The sequence below is a fragment of the Grammomys surdaster genome, unplaced genomic scaffold (assembly GCF_004785775.1).
Source record: "Grammomys surdaster isolate TR1022 unplaced genomic scaffold, NIH_TR_1.0 363, whole genome shotgun sequence".
NCBI lineage: Eukaryota > Metazoa > Chordata > Mammalia > Rodentia > Muridae > Grammomys > Grammomys surdaster.
This window is the reverse complement of record NW_021604782.1, coordinates 7,451,926-7,474,449: the sequence shown is the minus strand read 5'-3', so window position 1 is coordinate 7,474,449 and position 22,524 is coordinate 7,451,926. Positions and strand designations below refer to the sequence as shown.

The following is a 22,524-nucleotide window of genomic DNA, read 5'->3' as shown; positions in this document are numbered from 1 at the left end:
AGTTGAAGAGGATGTCATTGTCCAGAAATAGCCTTCACATTCCAACGATAAACTGTCTCTCCAAAGGATACAAGGTCTCCAGCACAAGTGGGTGGAGACACTACTGTGGGTGTCAGCCTCCTGAAAATGACTCAGAGCTTATCGGAGGAAGCTAAGTGAACCTCTGTGAAGGATAGGTGGGAGCCGACACATGAGTCTCCTGGAATGTTAACAGCTTCGGTAGTGGTGGGGACCAGGGACTAGGAAGGTTCACACCTTGTTCTGTCACACAGCAGTCCTTGAGAAACCACACACCATCTCGAGAGTTCCCCACCATGCCTGGGACCAAGTATCAGTTTCTGCCTTGAACACTACTCAACTCTACCCGCCTTATTTCCCAGCAGGCTCTGGGCCGTAATAGACTTCAGGACACTTCTGGACACTCTTCTGTTCCATTCCACACCTACTGACTTTGTCCACTCTCCTCCTTTGGCCTACTAGGGGACTTGTGAAACTCTGTGACTCTGTGGCATGGGCACAGGGGACAGAAGAGTAATGCAGGGCACCAGGGAAGTGCATTGGAACAGTGGGAAGCTGGTACAGAGCAGGAAGAGTGCGGCCTCTGCCAATCCGAGACAAACCCCCTCTCAGCTGTGCCTGGAGCCCCTTGTGGGGATTAGTACCTGCCCTGCTCACTCATCCCCCAGCATGATCAAACTGGGAGAATTTTGTCAACTAGGGACAACGGTGACCCAATGGGGAACATTTCATTCATTATTTATGGTAAGCTAGGAGCAGCCCAAGTTACCGAAGAAAATGCAGATGGCAGAGGTACAGGTGGCTGAGTTCTCGTTCCGAGCTCCATTGAGGTAGTTCATGGCATGTCTCACTGCTTTTAACCAGGTGTGTGTGGGGTGATGTTTAATATTGGTCACATGGTGGTGTGAAATGCTGTCCTGCTTCCTCCTTTCAGATAAAAGACAGAGGGCCCAGGGATGCTGCAGGTTCTGGGACTCAAAGGAAGTCGAGTGTGAAAGCAGGACAGAGGGCTGGAGTGAACGGCTCCTTCTGTACGTGCTCCTGACATCACCTCCCTTGGGACCCAGCTTCCACTGCAGAAGCTGAGCAGGGTGCAGGGGGCCTTGTAATGACAGGGATCCAGGAACACGTTGTGTCTTATCCTTCAAAGTCTTCACTTCCAGCACCTCAGAAGGCAACTTTCCCAGCCTTTACCGAGAAATCAAGTCAAAATTATGTCACCAGGGCAGGCTCTCAAAATGACTGGTGTCACGATACAAAGGGGAAATGTGGACACAGAGAAGGGAAGTGGTACCAAGAGACATACTGAAGAGGGCTCTCTGCACAAAGGAGAGAGGACTGTGGGAAAATCCTTCCTCACAGCTCTCAGAAGAAACCATGCCTCTCTAACCACCTCCTGCTGTACTCATTAATTTCAGACTTCCGGTCTGCAGAACTCACTGATAATAAATTTCAGGCAAGGGAAAAAAGACAGGAAGTTAGTTCGAGCTGCTGTTGCTTCTTCCTCTCCTCCTCCTCCTCCTCTTTCTCCTCTTCTTCCTTTTCTTCTTCCTCCTCTTTCTCCTCCTCCCTCTTTTTCTATGCTTTCCCTGCCCAGTTTCCCATCAGTTCTGGAAAACTCTTACACATACAGCGAGCAGTAGGAACCTTGCATAGCTGATGCCCCAGCAGCAGCTCAGCTAAGGCCACAGAGACCTTAATCCAAAGACTATTTATACCAGGCAACTCAACATAGCTTGTGCTCTGAGAACAATACCAATCCAGCTGGTGTCCTTTGCCCAGCACCAGACTATAGCTTCAAAGTTCTTCCTCAGACAGTGTGACAGGTAGCCACTGTCTGGGTTTCACATATAAGATGAAAAGTCTTTGACACCCAGGTTCTAGGCATCATCTTTTTTCAGAAATCTGTACATACTTTTGTAATGTATTCTGGAAATAAAACAAACAAACAAACAAAAAATGACAGCAAATTCAAGATTTAATTTTTAATTTTTTGATTATGTATATGTTTTGGGGGGTGGGGTACACACATATAAGTGCAGGTACATACAGGGGCCACAGACATCTGCTTCCCCTGGAGCTGGAGGTTGTGAGCTGCCCAACATGATGCTAGGATTTGAACTCAGATTCTCGCAAAGCTGTAAGAGCTCTTAAATGCTGAGCCATCTTTCCAGTATCCCTCATCTCCACCAGGGTTTAGGAACAAATCACTGATGCTGAGAGTTCACACCTAGAGGAATGAATTCCTGGTAATATAAAAATGAGAAATGCAGTTGGCCGGGTAATCCTTACATAGCACAGCAGCAGTTCTCAAAGGAGGGTATTTTTGATGTTTGTTTTTTGAGAGAGTCTTATGTATCCCAGTCGGGTCTCTAGCTTACTATGTAGACAAGGATGGCCTTGAACTTCTTATTCTTCTACCCCTACCTCCCACATGGTTACAGATATTGACCACCATGCCTGGTTTTTGTAGTACTCCAGATTAATCCCTGGGCTTTGTGCATGCTAGCTAAACACTCTACCAACAGAACCACATCGCCAGCCCATCAAAACAGGTTATTTTATCACTCATAGGACACTTGGCAATGATCAAGATTATCACAATGAGGAGAAGAGGAGACCAGGGGATGCTACCAGATGTCATGTGATGCATGGGACAGCCACAGCAGAGAATGATCTGGACTGAAAAGTTAATGATGCCACAGAAGAGAAATCCTGAACATTATGGTAGGTTTCTCATTCTCCATGTAGCTAGCAACAACCAGTCCAAAATGAGAACGCTGGGGTCAGGACCTGGAAGCAGAACCCACCTATCTTCAATGCAAACAATTTAAGTGTCCACACTGTTCTCTCCAGCATATCTAGCCCAAGGCCTGTGGTCATCGTGGTTTATGAACATAATTTCACAATATGGCTGTTTCTCCAAACCTTGGGCAATTTGAAAATATTACAGAAACACCAAAGGCCCTGGGGAAGTGTCCAGGCTGAAAGATTCCAAATGGCAGCTGACCTTTCTGAATAAGACATGGAGGAAGGACAAAGGAAGCACCTAATGCTTTGGGGAGGCCCAAAGTGGGCCAGCTACCCTTGGTCATCAGCAGCTTCCACGGACCCCCACTTTATTTGCAACTCAAAGCTGTGGCTTGATGGGTCCCAGGGGATGACAGACTCTGAGGAAATGGTCTGGTTGTCTGGAAACCACCTTTCCTTGGCTTCTTCCTCAGATACACAAAACATACCCGGTGCATTCTCTGACCTCTTCTCTAACACCTCACCCTGAAGAGAGTGAGAAAAGTTAGCATTCTATCAAACTATGGAATACAGAAAATTCATATGGAAAATCTGCAGTGCTTTCCCCCTTCCGTCCTCTGTTCTTATCGGTAGAAAAAAAATGTTTTAAAGTAATTGACATTTTTAGAGGGGCACACTTCTACCCTAAGGGATCATGTTATCTGGTTTTCTAAAGTCAACAAGATGGAGTTGGCTTAGGTGGCAAGGACTTTGGGGAAATCTCATATACCTGCTCTTCAGTATGTCTTTCTCATGGTGCCCAGAACTGGTCTCCACACTGTTACAGCCAGCGCTTTCTATCCTCAGCCATCTCCCTGGCCCCCTTCAATTTCTTTAACTGAAAGCTTTTTACAGTCTTTACTGTAATTACAGTCACAGAAGATTTGCTACACAGGACTGCAGATTAGCAAAGTTTTTCTCTCAACAGACAGTAAATAGTTTAGGCCATCTTTTGAGCTCGGCTGTGACCCCAGTCTGCTGGCTCCCCACAAACACAGCACACACAACACAGAAGTGAACACACAAGACTGTAGTACCACAAAGCCTCGCTGGTAGATAATAAAATTTGAATTTCATTACGTTTTTATGCATTGTGAAATATTCCTAAATTCTTTGTTTGTTTGTATAGTCATTTAAAACTGTGTGAGCCAGACTTCTGAAGGCAGGCTGCTGAACAGCTCTGGCACATGGGGTATGGTTTGCTAGCTCCTGTTCTAAATCAAAAATTGCATCTTTGGGGGGGATGGAGAAATGGGTTAAGGGCACTAGCTGCTCTTCCAAAAGACTTGGGTTCAGTTCCTGGCAACCACGTAGTGGCTCGCAACTGTCTGTGACTCCAAGAATCTGATGTTCTCTTCTGGCTTTCCCAGACACCAGGTGTGCAAGTGATTCACAGACAACAGACATACACACAGAAAAAAAAACCCCACTCATTTACGTAAAATAAAATTAAAAATAATTTTATAAACTAAAAGAACCTCGGGCTCCTGTGTTGTTATTTTAACTGTAATAAATGATTATTCACTGCAGACTTGCTGTGTAGAATGGATCATCCCTCTTGCCTCTTAAATCACCATAATGAAATAGGTGAGCAAAAGATCAAGATAAAAAAATAAACTATATCAGTTATTGCACCATCACTGCAGCATCTCCAGGCTGGAAGGGTTTATTTGGGCTTCCAGTTCCAGGGCACACAGTCCACGTGACCACAGGGATGGTGGCAGGGGAGTGAGGTGGCGGCAGCTTGAGGCCACTGGTCAGGAAGCAGAGAAAAATAAACTCTGGTATCCAGCCCGCTTCCTTCTCTTATTCATCCCAAGACCCCTGGCCATGGAATGGTGGCATCAACCATTAGAGTGTGGCTTCCCACCTCAGTTAACCAAATCTAGAACGCCCTCCCAGGCAGTCCTAGAGGCTTATCTCCATCCACATTCTTTCAAGTTGATGATCAATATGGTTCATCATACTCACTATCATAACATCATCCAAGTATCCAGACTAGGAACAGGGTGATTGGGAGCACTGTGTGAGCCCTGCACTGTGCACTAGGAAGCGCTGTCTCGCTCCACACAGGGTAAGATCTGTGCACTGGTAAGGGCTAATTTTCAATGTTTATTTATAGAGTGCTAAACACTCACATTTCTTTTGAATTTTAAATGTACTTTATTTCATGTATATGAGGGTTTTTCATATATATGTGTACACACACACACACACACACATATCACATGCATGCCTGGTGTCTGCAGAGGCCAGGGGACATTAGATCCTCTGGAGCTGGAGTGAAAGGCAGCTATGAGTCGGTGCAGGGACCTGAACACAGGTCTTCTGCGAGTGCAGCCATTGTTCTTGACTGCTGAGCCATCTTTTCAGCCCTGACATTTCAGTATGGCTTTAAAACTCAGTTTGGCCAATTTTCTCTTTTAGCTTTTGCAGTTTTGTAGTATTGAGATGTCGAGGCAGGGAGGAGGAATGGAGGAGATTGAGGCAAGGCAGTGATTTACTGATTTCTCCATCCACTTGTCCTCCCATCAGACCATTTCCTGTTCCTTTCTGAAAGGGAATGACTGGTTTCTCATGGGACATGTATTTCTGGTTGGTGATGGCGGTTTTGGTTTCCTACAGTGCTGAGAACTAACTACACAGTGAATGTTTTACATGCTAGATGGCTGCTCTAGCACTGTGCTAGGGCCCCATTCTTTCATATGTTTGTTTTTGTTTGTTTGTTTGTTTGTTTGTTTGTTTGTTTTTTAAGATAAATGTTCACTATGTAGTTCAGGCTGATCTTGAACTCTTGATCTTCTTGCATCTGCCTTTCAAGTGTTGGTGTCAGATTTTGTGCCACCACGCACAACTTCACAAAGCAATCCTTGAAAGTACATATTAACCTTCTGAGGAGGCACACATACCTCCCTCTAACAAACGTCCTGCAGCCTCACAAATCAACTATTTAAAATCAAAACCATAGTCCAGAGAGATGGCTCAGTGCCTTTTATTCATCCTCAAAACCCATATGATGAAAAGAAAGAACTGATTCCCACATGTTGACCTCTGTCCTACACACACACACACACACACACACACACATCATAGTGTAAATTTTGGTTTCTTAATTATATGAATATGTTTTGTTTTAATTCCAAGTGTGAGACATGGGGCTGCTTCAGATTGTCCACAGCAGCTGACTATGATTTGTCTCATGCCTTGGCAGGAGTGTGATTCTGCCAGCTGATGATAGTTTACATTTGGAATTCTGGGGACTCTGAGGGTATAAAAATGCCAGGGGCCTGAGAGGCAGCTGCTGGTTCCTGTCATTGTGCTTCCTAGATTGCTGGTTAGAGCTATCCTGGCAATAAAGATTGGACTTGCCCCTAGGAATGCTTCTAATCAGCAGGAAATAGTCTAAGGAGATCTATGCCCCTTTTCTCTCTAACCTTCTTTCTCACCTACCTAGTGTTGAGGGGTTGGACAGGATTGGGGTGGAGAAAGATGATAGATATAAGAACCCAACAAAGTAGCCAAAAAGTATGGTTACAACACACACTGTAATTAAACAAATAAAGCCAAAGAGTTCTCTTTTGCTTTCCTGACAGAAACACAGACAGGGTGAGTTTTAAACCTGTTTTTGAAGATGACCCACCCTTATGTGAAGGAGTTGGGCTTGCCAAAAGACAGACAAACACAAGCAGTCCCATTAAGTGTGAACTTCACACAAACACCTTCTCCTTTAAGTGCATCCACACTCTCTGGCTTAAGGTGCTAAAAGCAGGGATACTAAGAGCCAGCTGAAGTGGGACATGCACACAAGGGAGATGCAAACATTTGTCACACAGGCTGGGAAGTGAAGTTCAAGACAACTCAGATCCCCACCATGACAGAAAGCCCAGCTCCCTGTTTCAGTCAACACATCTAGCTTCTAGCTTTAATCAACTCAAGTTCTCCATACACAGGGAGAAGGTGGGATCAAGTGCTTTAGATTTCTGTTTTAACAACAATGCTTCCTGGGGAGGTAGAATTATCCTACCCTGGTTGTTCTGGTGACCATACAAATTTATATCACACTAAATTCAGACATCAAAAAAACTGATGTCAATTTTTGCTCTCTGTTCATTAAATTCTCCTTTTAAGAGGGATTACAGTTGAATTTCTTACAGAGAATTCCTGATTGCCCCAGCATGCTGGAGAAGGGCCTGATTCCAGGAGGAGCCTTGACTCTGAGCCAGCCTGTGCGTTGTTGTTGCTGTTTTGCTGTTTGTTTGTTTGTTTGTTTGTTTGTTTTCAACAATGCACAGGTTCCTAAATAGCCCTTGAGCCTGTGACAAATGGGCTTCTTGCTGGCACATCTCACCAATCTTTAAACAAACATAAATGTATTTATATCTCACTTAGATTTGAGCTGTAATACCCCTCCAAACTCATCTCATACATGATTGCTTTAGGATTAAATAAAATGTACTCTGAAAGGCATAAGTAGAAAACTTATGGCCCAGGATGGGGCTGAGGGAGAGTGAGTTGGAGTGAGGAATGAAGTGAATTAGGTCCATTTTAAAATCTTATATTTGTTTTAAATGATTGTGAGTATTTAGATAGCGGCTTATCTTTCCCCAAAGTTCTCTTGTAAAGGCAGAAGATTCTATGCTTGAGTCCCATAGACCTATCACCTGGAGGTAGGAATGACTCTTCCTCTCCCCAGGAACCTGGTCTTTCCCCTTTACTATAGTCTCCAGGGCTCAGCCACACTAAATAGCTTCTGAGCATATCTGAGGTTTACCCTAATGTGAATTATTCCATATAGTACTTACTATCCAGATAATCTGAATATCTGGGAAACTCACCTAACCTCCTCCAGAAGCAGCTGTAGGATAGAATGGCCACTCTTTGCTCAATTTTTGGACCTCCTGCATACCTGTCTCTAAAAGGAAAGATGACCAACTGAATAAGAATGGTACCCATAGGATAATGTATTTGAATATTTGGTCCCCAGTTAATAGAACTATTTGGGAAGGATTAGGAGGTGTGGCCTTGTTGGAGGACAGATGTCACTGGGCATACATTTTGAGATTGCAAAACCCACACTATGTCTAGTTAGCTCTCACTTTCTGATTCGTGGTTGCGTCTCAAGATCTAAGCTCTCAGCTACTGCTCCAGCACTGTCTGCTCACCTGCTGCCACACTCCCCACCATGGTGGTCAACGGTTATGGACTCACCTTCTGAACTGTAAGCCTCCAATAAACTGTTTCTTCTGGAAACAGTTTGCTTCTTGCTTTGGTCATGGTGTCTTAGGCCAGTAATAGAAAAGTAACTAAGACACCCACTTAAAATGATTCCTTCACTAGCTCAGGCTGCTTGCAGCTTTGGTTTAGAGAAAAGAAGAGAGCTACAGCTACCCAGAGGCAGCCCGAAATATCTAAGCAAGAAAGGATAGAAATCACTTTCACCTTGGCCTCTTCCCTGTGTCTTCATTTCCTGTATCAGATCCGATGTGGATCTGATGTTATTTCATTCTCACTGTTAATAAAGCTGGGGGAAGAACATGTGTAGTGATTGTGAGGATTCAGGGGTGTGTTCTGTATCCAGCCTCCAGGATGGTCTCTCATCTGTACCACATTTATCTGTCTATCGTTAGGATGATGGAGCTCTGAGGTTTCACTTGATTCCTAGCACTAGGCTTTGAACACGCATGTGCAGACTTCAATGACCATAGACTCGTCTCACCTCATTAGAGATGGCAACTGTTATCGTGTCAGGGAATCCATATGCTTGGCTCCATGGCACTCAATCAAGAGCCACCCCTCTCAAATCCCAGCTTCACTCTCTTGTCACTTGCAGAACCCACATGGTATCCCAGCCAACCAAAGCCTGAAGCCCTCGCTGGTGTTTCCTGGCTTTGATGTTGTCAATATCAAATCCAGAAGAAGGAAAAAGAAAAAGAAAAGAGAAAGAAAAAAATCTCCCTGCCTTTGCCCATGGGGTTAAACTTTCAAGCATACATTTTCCCCTTAAGGATAATCTTTTTTGGTAACCCTCAAAGTTTTACATTTCAGCCCTGAACTTAAAAATAAAAAGAACACTTAGATGACTGGTTATAATTTAGCAGACTGGGGGACAGAGCGGTCCTGCTGTCTAGAATAGTAAATAAGCCAGTAGAAAGGTTATTGAATTTTCCAGCAAAAAAGTGGGGAGGGGGCAGGTTTTACAAACGCCTTGAAGGCATTTGGTCAAACACAGAATGTAGGCTCAAAGGCTCTCAGGGTGATGACATCAGCAGCAGTGGGGGCATGAGAAACAGAAAGCCTACTCTGAGGGCTGGCCCTAGGCCTTTCATCCAGGCTTTAATCTTGGGACTCAAATGGCTTCTCTTTTTGCTTCCATGTTAGGCAAGGGAAAGGTGATGGCCTCCCTGTGTCTTTCTCCGAGCTTATATGATCCTTGAGGCACTGAAACATAAGGCCAAAGGAGAGCCCAAAGGACTCTTAATCCATGTCCAAGCACCATGCAAATAGGTTACTCTCTGTTCTCCGTAATCTTTCAATCTTGTGCTTCTATGTGTGTGTGCGTGTGTATGCGTATGAGTATGTGTGTGTGCATATGTGTCTGAGTATGTGTATGTGTGAATGTGTATGGGTGAGAATAAGTATGTGAGAATGTGTGAGTGTGTATGTGAGCATGTATATATGTGTGAGCCTGTGTACATGTGAAAAATGTGTGACTATGTGTATATGTGTGTATGTGTGAGTGTGCATGTATGAGAATGTGTGAATATGTATATATGTGTGTATGTGTGAGTATGCATGTATGAGAATGTGTGACTATGTGTATATGTGTGTATGTGTGAGTGTGCATGTGTGAGAATGTGTGAAGATGTGAGAATGTGTGAGTATGTGTGAGTGTGTGACTATGAGTATGTGTATATGTGTAAGCCTGTGTATGTGTGTGAATGAATGTGAAGTGTGTCAGTGTGTGTATATGTGTGTGTGAGTGTGGGGTCTGAGCGTGTATGAGTATATGTATGAGTGTGTGTGAGCATGTGTGAGTGTGTATGTTACCATGTGTTGTGAGTATGTGTGTTTTGTGTGTGTGTGTGTGTGTGTGAGAGAGAGAGAGGGGGGGAGAGAGAGAGAGAGAGGAGAAAGAGAGAGAGAGAGAGAGAGAGAGAGAGAGAGAGTGTTATGGCTATCATTCTCTGGGTTCCATAACATTTTTTTTTTTGAGGCAGAATTCCTCATTGGCTTGGAGCTCACTAACTAGGTAAGTCTGGCTGGCTGATGAGCCCCAGGGATTTGTCTATCTCTGACTCCTCAGTGCTGGGATTACAAGTCTCACTACATCCATCATTTTTTTTTAAATAGATTCTAGGGATGAAATTCAGGTCCTTCTGTGTGCAAGAAAGGTGCTGTATGAACTGAGCCATCTCTCCAGCCTCTGTCACTCTCTGTTCATCTCTGTTCAATAATCTCCTTATGAACATTTAAACTCAACCTGGGACTGCTGGAAAATGCAGAGGTAATAAGTAACCCAGGGCTCGAGCCCACAGCAACCTCTGCTCCACTGGCCTTTCCTGTCTGAAGTAGGACTCAGATGCATGACATTTCCAAGCTCAGAGTATGCCCGAGAGACCTTTCTTCCACCCCATGCCCTGTGCTGTGTGGCCTGTCACCCACAGTCCACCCTTGTTCTCACAGGCTGCATCCAGCACAGTGCAGCTTCTATGCTTTGTGTTATATGACAAACAGAGACTGGGCGAGTCTGAGTTCTCCCAGAAATGAAGAGCTGGCTCAGACAATGGATGCTACAAATAGGGACGCCTCGATGACACACTTGGGAGAATAAACTCCTTTTGGATACACCAATGACAAGTCGCACTTGTGTGAGTGCGTGCAGGCGGAGGAGAATCCTTAACTATTAGTAAGTGAGCACACGTCAGCTGCAGCTCACCCTGGCCTCCATTAGAGTCACAGGTGAAGCAGCTGAAGGTGATCCTCTGAGATTTGGTTGGCTGATTTGCAATGAGCTGTCTGCACCTACAGATAATATCACCACGTCATGGGCTTTTCTCCAAGCCCTCGCCCTGGTGCTGTTGAAAATATAGCTAGTAGTTATTATATGTGGTTTGTGTGACACGGGTGCTCACTTGTGAGAGAAGTTGACTTGAGATATTTTCTCTCACTCACCACCTTATTTTCTGAGGCAGGGTCTCTTCTTCACTGAGCCGGAAGCTCTCCTTCCTAGTTTGTCAGTATGCACCAGAGATGTGTTTCCGCCCATCCCGCCCCCTGCACTGGCCCACTCCACCATGCTTGGTTCTTATGTGTGGGTCAGGGATCCGAACACAGGTCCTGGCATTGGCATAACAGATGTTTTACCCAAGAAGTTGTAATCCCTCCAGCCCTAGAAATCTCCTTTACTGCATCACTTGTCGTCACTGAGTTGCTCTCAGAAAGCTTCCTCAAAGGAATTTTATAGTGTATAGTTTGGGTCAGCCCAATGCTGGACAAACCTCCCAACCTACTCAGCATCAGCAAAGGAACCCAACCCTCTTAGCCAGTCACAGTTCCTTGCAAACCCTCACAGCCTGTTCAGATAATTCAGACAAACCCTCCCCGGCCACTCATCTAATCCCAAGCAAATTCTCCTAGAAGATGTCTTCAAGCAATTAACAGACAGAATTTTCACTCTATTTAAGTAGAATTAAGCAAATACTCAAGGTAAACTATAACTTCCTCCCATAAGTCCTTAAACTCTAGAAGCCAACCTCAGGACCTGATGAATCAATCACTAAGTTCAATTCCCAGAAAACACCTCCTGTTGGCCAGCTCTCTGATGTACAGATGTGGATGTACCTGTTCCATCTTCAGGCTAGGCTGTCTTAAGTTCTTGCTCAATGGGACTGAATTTGTGTCTGCTTGTTTAAACTCTTAAGCATGCCATGACGAGCATAGGGCACTGATGAAGACTCAGACCATCATCTTTCTTTACTATTGATCTCCAGCTTTGGCAATGGTTTTCAAAGTGTGTTCCCCAGAACAGCAACAGCATCTGGAAATGTACTAGAGATGCAAATGCTCCTGTCTGCTTCCCAAGTCTGCTCATTCAGACTCCGGAAGTGGGGAGCAACAGTTTGTGCTTTAATGAATCGATCCTGAGGGGAATGTGAATCACCGTTCTATACCACATGAGTGTACATGCATGTGTGTGCATGAGTGTGCGTGTGCGCATGTGCACACACACACACACACAGACAGAGACTATCATAGCAGTCTGTCACTGCTATTCTAAGAGCTGCTGCCAGCAGTGTCTCTCTGTACCTGAGGCTGATAATAAATCAGGATCATCTCAAGCATTCTAATGTGAGGTAGACTCAGATTTGCATATCTGACTTAACATGTCAGATTTGCATACCTTGGGTAAATATTCTTCAAGATTCTTCTATAATAACAGGGTGTTTGAGGTTCTGTTGATTTAGAAAGCAGCCACACACCTACTTTTGAACATCTTGACTTCTAATCATATCCATGACTGCAAGAGACTCAACCTGGTATCAAAACTATTACAAAAGGGTGTTTGTTTGTTTGATTGATTGCTTGCTTGCTTGCTTTTGTTTTTAAGAATCCAAACATTTGGATACCAAACTCACAAATCCTTAGTGAAAATACAGTCTGATTTTGCAACCTTATGAGTAACCTGGGAGAATGCCCAGAGGACTACTTTGCAGCCTCTGTATGTATGAAATTCTGCTAAGCCATTGCATATAGAAAAAAAATTGTAAAGCTAAAAGTCTCATCCATCTAAAAGGTCACAAAATGCCTGCCTGTTGACCAAAAGGAATTGCATGTTACCACAAATCTTTTCAGTCTTTAAATTTCATGCTCTTTATTTAAATTGGAGCGCCTTTGTTTAAAACCTAGATGCCTGGCTTCTGTTGACGATGAGTTGCTGTATAACACAGAAGGTCTGTTCTCACACAGCGTAAATCACCTGCAGCCTCACCGCTCAGTGGCGTCTGCTTCATAGGTCCCAGCTTTCCAGTCAGTGTCCCTGATTACACACTTGCTTCTGTAATCTACTGAGTTCACAGCTTCAAAAGATCCTTGTTGGGGCTGGAGAGACGGCCCAATGGGTAAAAGCACATGCAGATGAGCATGAGGACCTGAGTTTGAATCCCAGAACATATATCAAAAGCCAGGTATGATCTCACACAAGCCTGTAACCCTGGTACTGTGGGAAACAGAGACAGGAGGATCTGACCTCCAGCCTAGCTCTAAGTTCTGTAAGAGACCCTGTCTCAAAGGAATAGAGTAGAGCATGACAGAGCAGATCGCCCAGCCATTGGATACCCCAACCCCCTGCTCTCCCCACCCTCTACAGAAATTCCACTACTGTTCTCAGCCTACAATGAAAACTGTAAGCAGATAGTACGTTCATCCAAAATTTCCTAATTTGGCAGAAACATTGAGGTTGACAGAACTGTCCCTTTGTGTCTCTTTTCTATTTCAAGTTGCATGAGTTCCACGATACTTATTTACTGTAAATAGAAATGTCTGTGCGTGCTCACTGGATGCCTGCTCTGAGTTTGTCTCAGGAGATTTCCTAGATCACCCTGACAGCAACTCCACGACCAGGCATCTCTCCTCATCCCCATCTCACAGATGAGGAAACCGAAGGACAAGGGCATCGTGCAAATACTAGTGAAAGGACTAGAGCCCAAGCCCAGAACCCATGCTTGTACCTAACCTACCAGATTGCACAAGGCCCTGGCAGCCTTGAAGAGCCCTGTCTCATGCATCATGCCCATTTGTTATCTCAGCCTGAGTCATGTCACATAAGGTCATGAGTGACCTTACTGTGTCCAACAATCCCTCCCAAAGCAATCAGAGGTGAAATGGAAATAGCTCAAAGGATCAATAGCAGTGCTCCCCAGAGTACTTGATAGCCCCTCGAGAAGGGCAGACATGCTCCACTGAGCCCTGGATTCCTTTTAGACATTGGCTACTCATAAGCCATAACTCCCACTGCTTCATTTTTTACAAAGTGACTTTTTAAAAAGTGCTAAGTACTCTGCTTCTCACATAACTTTAAAGTTTGGGGGAGCGGTTGGGAGGCTCAAGCCCTCAACCTCCTAGATTCAAATAACTATCCGTAGAGTTCTGTGACTCTTATGCATGCTTGTGTAAGGCTTCTGTGGCACCTTGGGACCTGTAATGACCCTGAGAGGTCCCAAGGTGACTCCTATTCACTGAGCAGTCTTGCAAATTCAAGCCAGGGCAAACCCTTCCTCTCCAGTAATATCCTTACTAAACAGTTTCTTGGGCCTTTACTTGGAGTCTTAAGGGCACACTGAAACAAAGTAGATAACAGATAAATACCCAAGATTCTTAACTTCCTAGTTCTTTGTCAACTCCCCACCAGTGACACAGGTCCACAGGGATCAGATGTGATGGTTCCCATAAGAATCAGTGTTTGTTACTAAAAGGCTTAACTTTGGGTCTCTAACACCTCTGGATCCCTGACTTGGGATGTTGGGGTGAGTCATATGTAAAGTATAGCAAGGGCTTTTATGCAGCCCAAGCAAACCAACCTCAGTGGCATGGGTCAGTCACAGGATGTTAGCCTCCTGGGACCCTAGGCCCTCGTTTAACTTAAACCTCAGGGACTTATCATTGAAAAAACAAAGACAGAAAAAGATGAATCTAAGGAAAAAAACCAACAGATATTTTCTCTAGGCCTACTCAGGACAAGGAACGAGGTCAAGTGGAAGCCATCAACTTGCTAACTGAACCTGCAGGGAGAAAAGATAGTGATGAGAGAGGGGGAGAAGAGGGTGGAGAGAGGGGGGCAGGCTGGTGGGGGTGGGGGGAGAGAAAGAACTTAAGCAAGATCTCAGAAGGTCCTGATTCTATAAAAGCATATCCAAGCCCACACTCCTCCTGCCTAGGAGGTTCCAGGCTGGATATGCCACTGACACAGATAACCACAAGGCAGCAGGAGAGACCAGAGTTTGCCCAAACTCTTCCACATCTCACTGTGTGGGTCTGGATGCTCAACTGTGCGGTGGAGACACTGAGACTCGCCTCCACATGTCTGAATGTTAGCAGCGTGTAGACCATTTGTGTGAATTGTGAGGTTCTGTGCAATCTCGAAGGGAGATTTTTGTCATTCCATAGAGTGCGTTCCTAATATATGAGGAAGTCCACACAGGGAAGTGTGGGTTCAATCAGCATTCTGTATTTCACAGTCATGTTGGGGACTTTTTTCATGGGGCTCTTGGGGCTGTTACTCAAGGAAAACTATCTCCCCCTTGGAGACGGAAACATAACAACGCCTTCCCCCAAAGTCAGTTTCCATTGAGGCTGAGCAGCTTCTTCCCCAAGAGACTGCTGTTCATTGGGTTAGAGTTTATACTGGGTGTTTCCATGCCCTGCACTTGCAAGAGTCTCCGAAAGATTTACATCCCCTGGTTTACTCAAGTTTCTCCAGTGTTATACAACCAGACTGTTGTCTCAGGCTTACACTGAGGCTGTAGATCACCTGCACAGTGCCCTCCTGAAAAAGGATGAGGTACTGCAGCCACCTTAGGTGGCTGTTCTCGGCCTGCTCTGTGAGTTGAAACCCCAATTTTAATATTTAATGTCTCATCAGTTTTCTCTCTGACTTGGCCATCTCTGAAATGGTACAGGAGGGTAATGTCTACTCTTTAAGCTTCTTGTTAGGGTTAAATGAGATGATGTATTTTTAAAAGGGTTTCAAGAGAGCTGGAGAGATGGGTCAGCAGTTAAGAGTTTCTGTTGTTAGAGAGGACCCAGGTTCAGTTCCCAGCACCTACATCAGGCAGTACACATCACAAGCAACTCCAGTTTCAAGAGACCCAACTACCTCTGGACTCCTCAGGCACCTTCACACATGTTCACATAAGCTCACACATATACACAGAAATAAAAATAAATAAAAATGTAAAAACAGTTTGTGGGGTCTGGGAAGACAACTCAGTGGGTAAGGTACACTAGCTCTGCCTGGAGCCCTAAGTTTAGATTCCCCCACCCATATAAAAAGCCTATCATGAGGGTACATGTCTATGCTCTTATGCTAGAGGGCAGAGACAGGCAGATCTTAGTGGCTGGCTGGCCAGTCTAGCAAACTTAGGGAGCTCTAGGTTCAGCGAAAATCTCTGACTCAGAAAGACAAAAATACAAGACAAGAGGGAGACATCCAACATCTACCTCTGACCTCTACAAAGAGCAAAGGCAAGTGCATCTACACACACTCACACACACATGCACACAGATAACACATATATGTACATGCACATGCACACATACAATAAACACACATACATATGCACACAGGTAAGAAATATGTACACACACAAGCACACAGGTAACACACACACATACACAGGTGTACACACACACAATACACATACACATGCATACGGAAACACACAAATGCACACACATAACAAACATGTACATACATATGCACAAATAACACACATGTACACAAACCACACACATGTACACATATCACACACACATGTACACACATGATATACACATCCACATCCACACAGATAACACACAACACACACATACACATGCCACAACACACACATACACATGCACACAGATAACACACACATACACACACATGATACACACATACATGTATATACACACATGCACACAGATAACACACACAATACACTCAGATAACACACACACACGTATACGCATACACATGCATACAGATAATACACAAATGCACACATGACTCACACATGACATATATGTGTCACATTTGTGCACATGTGCACACAGATAACACACATGCACACACACCACACACATGCACACATACACACACATGACACACATATGTACACACACATATATAACTTCAGTCTTTCACCAGGTTCATGATGTCAATTGACTTGACTTCTTGCTTTTGCCTTTTCCTTTCTCACATTACTTGTTCCAAATAAATAATAAGCAAACAAAGTAAACAATGTCCGTGGTCATTGGGAAGGTTGTGATGTTTCGCTTCAGTGTTACTTCACCCACCCTCCAAACCTGTTCAAGGGACTGCTTTGGGTCAGGGGTGGGGTTGTTGCTCCACACGCCTTGAGGCTGGCTTCCATGTCTCAGACATGAGGTCACAGGCACTGTCCTACTTGTTTCATTCACAATAATTGTTCACATGCTCTCCCAATTCATCCCTGACTCTAGGCAACTTCATATTTAATTGAGGCCAGCACCTAACCCAAGGGCTTGTTAACAGTACAATGGTGATCACTGAGTTCTTTCCCCGCCTTCACACTGTTGACGGAAACACTTGTTGGTTCTAAGGGTATAGATGTGAGTATTCCTAGAGATGAAAGGGCCAAGAAGGACTAAAGGCACTTGCCGAGGATGGAATTGCTCTTCTTTTATAGGACACAAGAGTCTTCTAATCTCGGTGATTAGTCTCAGGCCTGACTTAGCAGGTTCAGTTGAGGCACTATACCCAGTTAGCAAGCCATATTGGGTGTCCCACAGATGATCATGCAGCAGACATCCTGGGTGACCTGGGTGACACCTGACCTTTCAAACATTAAGCTTGGGGCTGGGAGTGGAGTCACATACTTTTAATCCTAGAACTCCAGAAGCTCTGACAGGTGGGTCTCTGTGAATTCAAGGTCAATCTGGTCTACATAGTGTGTTCCAGGCCAGACAGGGCTACATAATGAGACACCCGCCCCCTTTTAAAATTAAGCATCCAAGGGCAATACCTTCTTTCTGGGAGACCCTCCACAGAAACCTGCTGAATGAACAGATGAATGGGCCCTCGGGTCCCAATCCTGGCCATAGAGGAAGTGATTTCAGAGTTGAAATGGAAAACAGAGCTGCCCCATGCCTTTTCAGCAGTGTAGACAAGAGCTGAGGCCTCAGAATGAACGTCATGACAAATGTGGGTCAAAGTGCCTCAGGTTCCTAGTCTTCAAAAGCAGAGATAAACTCCTGGGCCCATTTTATAGAGAAAAAAAACTGAGACTCAGACTCAAAACTGAGCAAGACCCAGGAAACTAAGTGAAGATGTGAAGAAATATCTCCAGAGGGACTTCAGGCATGTTAAGCTCTGGGGAAAGATTGTGAGTATCTCAGAACCCCCTGAGAATTCTGGGAAAGAGGCCAAGAGAGGCAAAGTTTGCTGAATCTGGAAAGTGTGTGGACTACACCAAAATGTGGCATAAAATTATTTACTGACTGTAGCCACAAGTCCACCATTGCTGTTCTCCTCCCTCTCTTTCTCTCTCTCTCTCTCTCTCTCTCTCTCTCTCTCTCTCTCTCTCTCTCTCCCCCTCTCTCTCTCCCTCTCTCTCTCTCCCTCCCTCCCCCTCTCTCTCTTCTTCCTCCTTCTCTCCCTCCCTCCCTCTTTCTCTCTAACACATACATACACACACACACACACACACACATCTTCCCCAACAGATGTGGATACCCCATTCCTGAGACTCCTCAACAGCTCCCTAGATCCCCAGGATGAACTCAGTCCCACAATTGAACAGGCATGGGTGGGTGTTTACCTTCTTCTCTGCTCAAGAGAACACTGAGGGCCCCCCTAGATCATTCTCAAAACCACCTTGGCTGTGGCTGAGATTACTCAAGCCTACTTGGAAGGGGTTGCTCCAGTGTTAGCTACTATTGGGACTGTGCTCAGAAAGTGAGTCCTTTCAGGGAGTCAGCTGTCCCTCAGGCATGCAGGGACACTGGTCATGCAGAGGCAGAAAATGCGACAACTGTTGCAAACAGCCATCAGCAGCCCATGGAAGTGCTTGAGTGTTCTCTGGAGCAGACATTTGTCAACAGTTGAAGCAGCCCTTTATCCAGTGACACAAAACACCCGCTAGCTCCATGGCACCATTAGGAGCAAATTCAAGACAGACAGCCACACTGCCTTGACATTGACTTGAGAATCCATGAGCAACTTCATTAACCATAAAAAAATGTGCACACACTGCGTGGAAAGGGAAGAAAAGAACAAACAGCCTCCTTGAGTCCAAGGATCAAGTTCTAAGACAGCCTCAGAAGGCAAGCTCTGTACAGCTCTCTCCCTACAGCATAATCAGAAGAGTTTGAGAAAGAGGGGACTATGAGCTACTGAGTCCACATCAAACATCCCTAAAATGAGAAAGGCCTGCACACACTTTGCCAATGAAGACCCCACCATCCAAAGGCATTCAAAAATGTTTTCATCCATCCGTCGCTTCCAAAACATTACACAGTATTTCTCCAACAAATTTATGTGTTTCCAGGGGACTCTTGGAGCACAGGGGAAAAAGTACTTAGGTGAAAGAATGTCTGCAGATTCTTTTGTGCCAACATTCTCGCAGACCTCCTTTAACTTGCCATTATTTCATAGAGTGCCAGTAACCATTCCCTCATCCGCAGAGGAAATATATAATCCAGCTGTGGTGGCTCCAGTGGAAACCACATCTGTGGAACACTGGCAGAACTGGCAAGGCTTCTCCAACGGAGGCAGTGCCAGATAGCGTTTGTCCGAACCCAAGATGCACATGGTACAGTACTCTGAAAGTGCAGAACTTTGCCAAAGCCAGATGCTCCTTTGTATGCCGAACCAATGGTTTTCAGATAATCCACACCCATGAGAAAGAGACTCTCCTGAAATATTACTTCCAGTCCCCAGCTATCAGATGCCCCTGCCCTCTCTAGGGTGGGGTGGCCTGTGCCAGAGCCCTTGTTAATGTCAAATAAAGGAAGAAAACGAGCACTCCTGGATTCTGGGGGACGTTCTACCATGCAGCTGGCTGGCTGGCTAGCTGGCTAGCAAAAGGAAGATAGCCACCATGGGTCACCACTCTCTCCCTTCACTGGAGTTAGAAGGCAATGTACTTAAGGGCACTGGGTAATAATATTCCAGGAGTTACACACACACACACACACACACACACACACACACACACACACACGGACTCCCTCCTCTGTTTAGTCTATTCCTAAAGCGCGGCAATAAGCATCTTATTTCTAAGCCAATTTTCCATGTTTAAATCTTCCTAGTTTCAAGTGTGCCCCCAGGGGTTTAGTCTACAGACATATAAAGGCAATAGGTAGCGTCACCAAGCCTGGACAGACTTTCACCCCCAGTACAGGGCCTGAGGCTACCGGGCTGGCACGTCCCTGGCCCTGAGCCCACAGGTCCCCGTCCACCCCAGACAATAGAGCAAGAAAATGAAATGAAAAGTGGACTTACTGCTATGGCTTGCAGCCTCTCCTTGTGCAATTCCGCCTCTGCCATCCTGGAGAAGGGCACACGGGCAGGGGAAGAAGGAAGAAAAACAAAACACACGCTGTAGTCACCCAAGGAGATAAAAGGGCACCCGTGGGGGGCTCAACTCGACCCCGGGGACAGCCTAAGGGCGCGTGGGGTCTGCTCCTGGGGGGCGAGCAAAGCTGCGCGCAGGGCTGACTCAGGCTCAGCCTCGGTCTCCACTGGCGCGGCCGCCTGGCTGCGCCCCAGCGCCGCCGCGAACTGCAAGATCCCAGTCTCAACCACCACCGCCACCACCGGCCGCGCCAGCCGGGGACGTGGGGCGCCGGCAGCCTCCAGGAGAGCGCGCTCGGCCGCGCTAGGTCCCCGCCCTGACGTCTCCGCGCCTCGCTCCGCCCCTGGGGTGTGGGGGACCCGTGGCTGCCGCAGTCGCTCGCGAGTGGGGCACCTGGGGCGCTTGTGATTAGCGAGCTGGGGGGTTGGGGGCGCACAGCTGGTGCGCCTCGGTGGCCGCGCGCACTGCGCTCAGGGTCTAGACAAGACCAGGCGGCGCCTCTGCTCTGAGCAGAGATGCCAGCAGAAGGGGCCTTTGGCAGAACGCGGGCCCCAGCACGTGTCCTTACATGCAGGCTGCGGCCACCCAGTATCCCCAGCTCCTTCTAGCTGGCTCCAGATGCTTGGGCTCCACGTGGGGACATTTACAACAGATAAATGCTGTCTTGTCCACGTGCTTCAGATGGTAGGGCCCTTAAGGGCAAGGTTTATCACCAGATAGGCCACCCTTCTGGTGACACACCAATTGTAGGCAGCTCAGAGTTTGAAGCCCTGGGTGTCTTCTTGGACAACTAAATCACTCTGAGCCTCAGTTTCCTTATCTGAAAAAAGTGAAGGATTGCAAATGATGGCAGAGATATCCTTAAAAATGACTGTGGCTAGGAGCTTAGGGAGATAGCTCAGTGGGTAAAACACTCAAGGGTTGAAGTTTATATTCCCAGCACTCACGTAAAAGTCAAGTGGTCGAGGAGCCCCTGTAATATGAGGGAAGCCCCCGAGCTTTAGGTCAGGCACTAAACTCTAAGCTTCTCTGATGACAGGGACCGCGATGACAGCACAGCCCCCCCCCCCAAATAAACATGCTAACAAGAAATGGTCCTTTCCCATATAGATATGTATTTGAAAGGCACCAAAAGAAGTGAGGGTATGGAGGCTAGGAATCCAGCTCAACTGCAGAGTGCTTGCCCAGCCTGTACTGAGTCAGTCCTGGGTCCGATTCTTGGGAGTCAGGCTGGGGGCAGGAATGATGGCGCTGGAGAAAGTGAATGTACTTAAAGTCACCAAACTGCATATTTTAAAATGGCTAAAACAGTGAATTGTATACTGTGTATATTTAACACCAATTAGTTTTCACAAAGGGGGATGAAATGGAGGTGAGGAAGGAAAGGGTGACTGACTCTTCAGAGCCATCTGATCGTTAAAGCAGAAGAGTCAGGGTTGGGACACAGTGCTCAGTCGCAATCACCTTGCTAGTCACAGCTAAAGAGCTGAGAGTAGCCAAGATGAGAAATCAAACCAGGGAGAAAGTCAGCCAAGGACACAGATGAAGTAGAAGATCTGAAGAGCAGAAGGGAAAACTAGGGGACTTATTCTAAAAGCCACAACAAGAGGACAGGAAACTGCATTGGGGCCATGTGCTTCTATGTGGATCAGGACAACGTAGGCTGAGGAGAAGCTATAGAGGCTTCAGGAGTGAGGAGCTGGAGAGCAGTCATTCCAGAGCAGGAATTGCTTAGGAGGGATAAGAAATGATACGAGGTAGAAAGTATGCTGGAGTATCAACTACCTTTTCCGGATCTTAGGAAGTGCAGAAGGAACAGGAAGGTAGTCAGTAGAGAGAAGGCATTTTAGATCAGAACAGATATAGAGTACCCGGCTATCAAACTCAAGAGATGCCAGGGCAAAGGAAAGTACACATTAGGCAGAGTGGTCTCAGGCTGGACCAGAGGGCATTCTTGTTAGCATCCACCTTGGAATGGCAGAAGAACCCAGCAGAGAACGAGGGAGGAATGGGGAAGGACAGGAAGACATTTTGAGTTGGAATTCTACAGAATAGCTAGGGAGCTTTGCCTTCGTTGGCCTGGCAACTAAGTGACTGACACTGATGGAATAGGAGGTTGGTGCATCTGAATGCTTGAAATGATTTATAAAGGAACTGTGGGCAATGGGGGGTATGGATTCTGGGGTTGGATTGCTCAGTTAAGAGCCGTGGTGACTCTTCCAGGGGACCCAGATCCAATTCCCAGCACCTGCATGGCAGCTCACACCTGTTTGAGACTCCAGTCCCAGGAATATGATGCCCTCTTCTGGCTTCTGTGAGCACTGCACACATGTGGTGCCCAGACATATGAAGACAAATATATATTTTTTTTTTAAAAAAAAAGGACCCTAGGCAACCGTCT

The 22,524-nt window shown here is 45.9% G+C and overlaps 1 protein-coding gene across 1 annotated transcript in view; it reads right to left on the bottom strand.

Moving 5' to 3' along the window:
* Positions 1-20,301, bottom strand: part of Palm2 (paralemmin 2) — a 142,352-nt gene extending 122,051 nt beyond the window's left edge. Inside the window, exon 1 of the mRNA XM_028779895.1 lies at positions 20,051-20,301. Within this exon, the coding sequence (XP_028635728.1) occupies positions 20,051-20,095 (45 nt within the window). The 5' untranslated portion in view covers positions 20,096-20,301. The remainder of the gene's footprint in view (positions 1-20,050) is intronic.
* Positions 20,302-22,524: the final 2,223 nt, after the last annotated feature.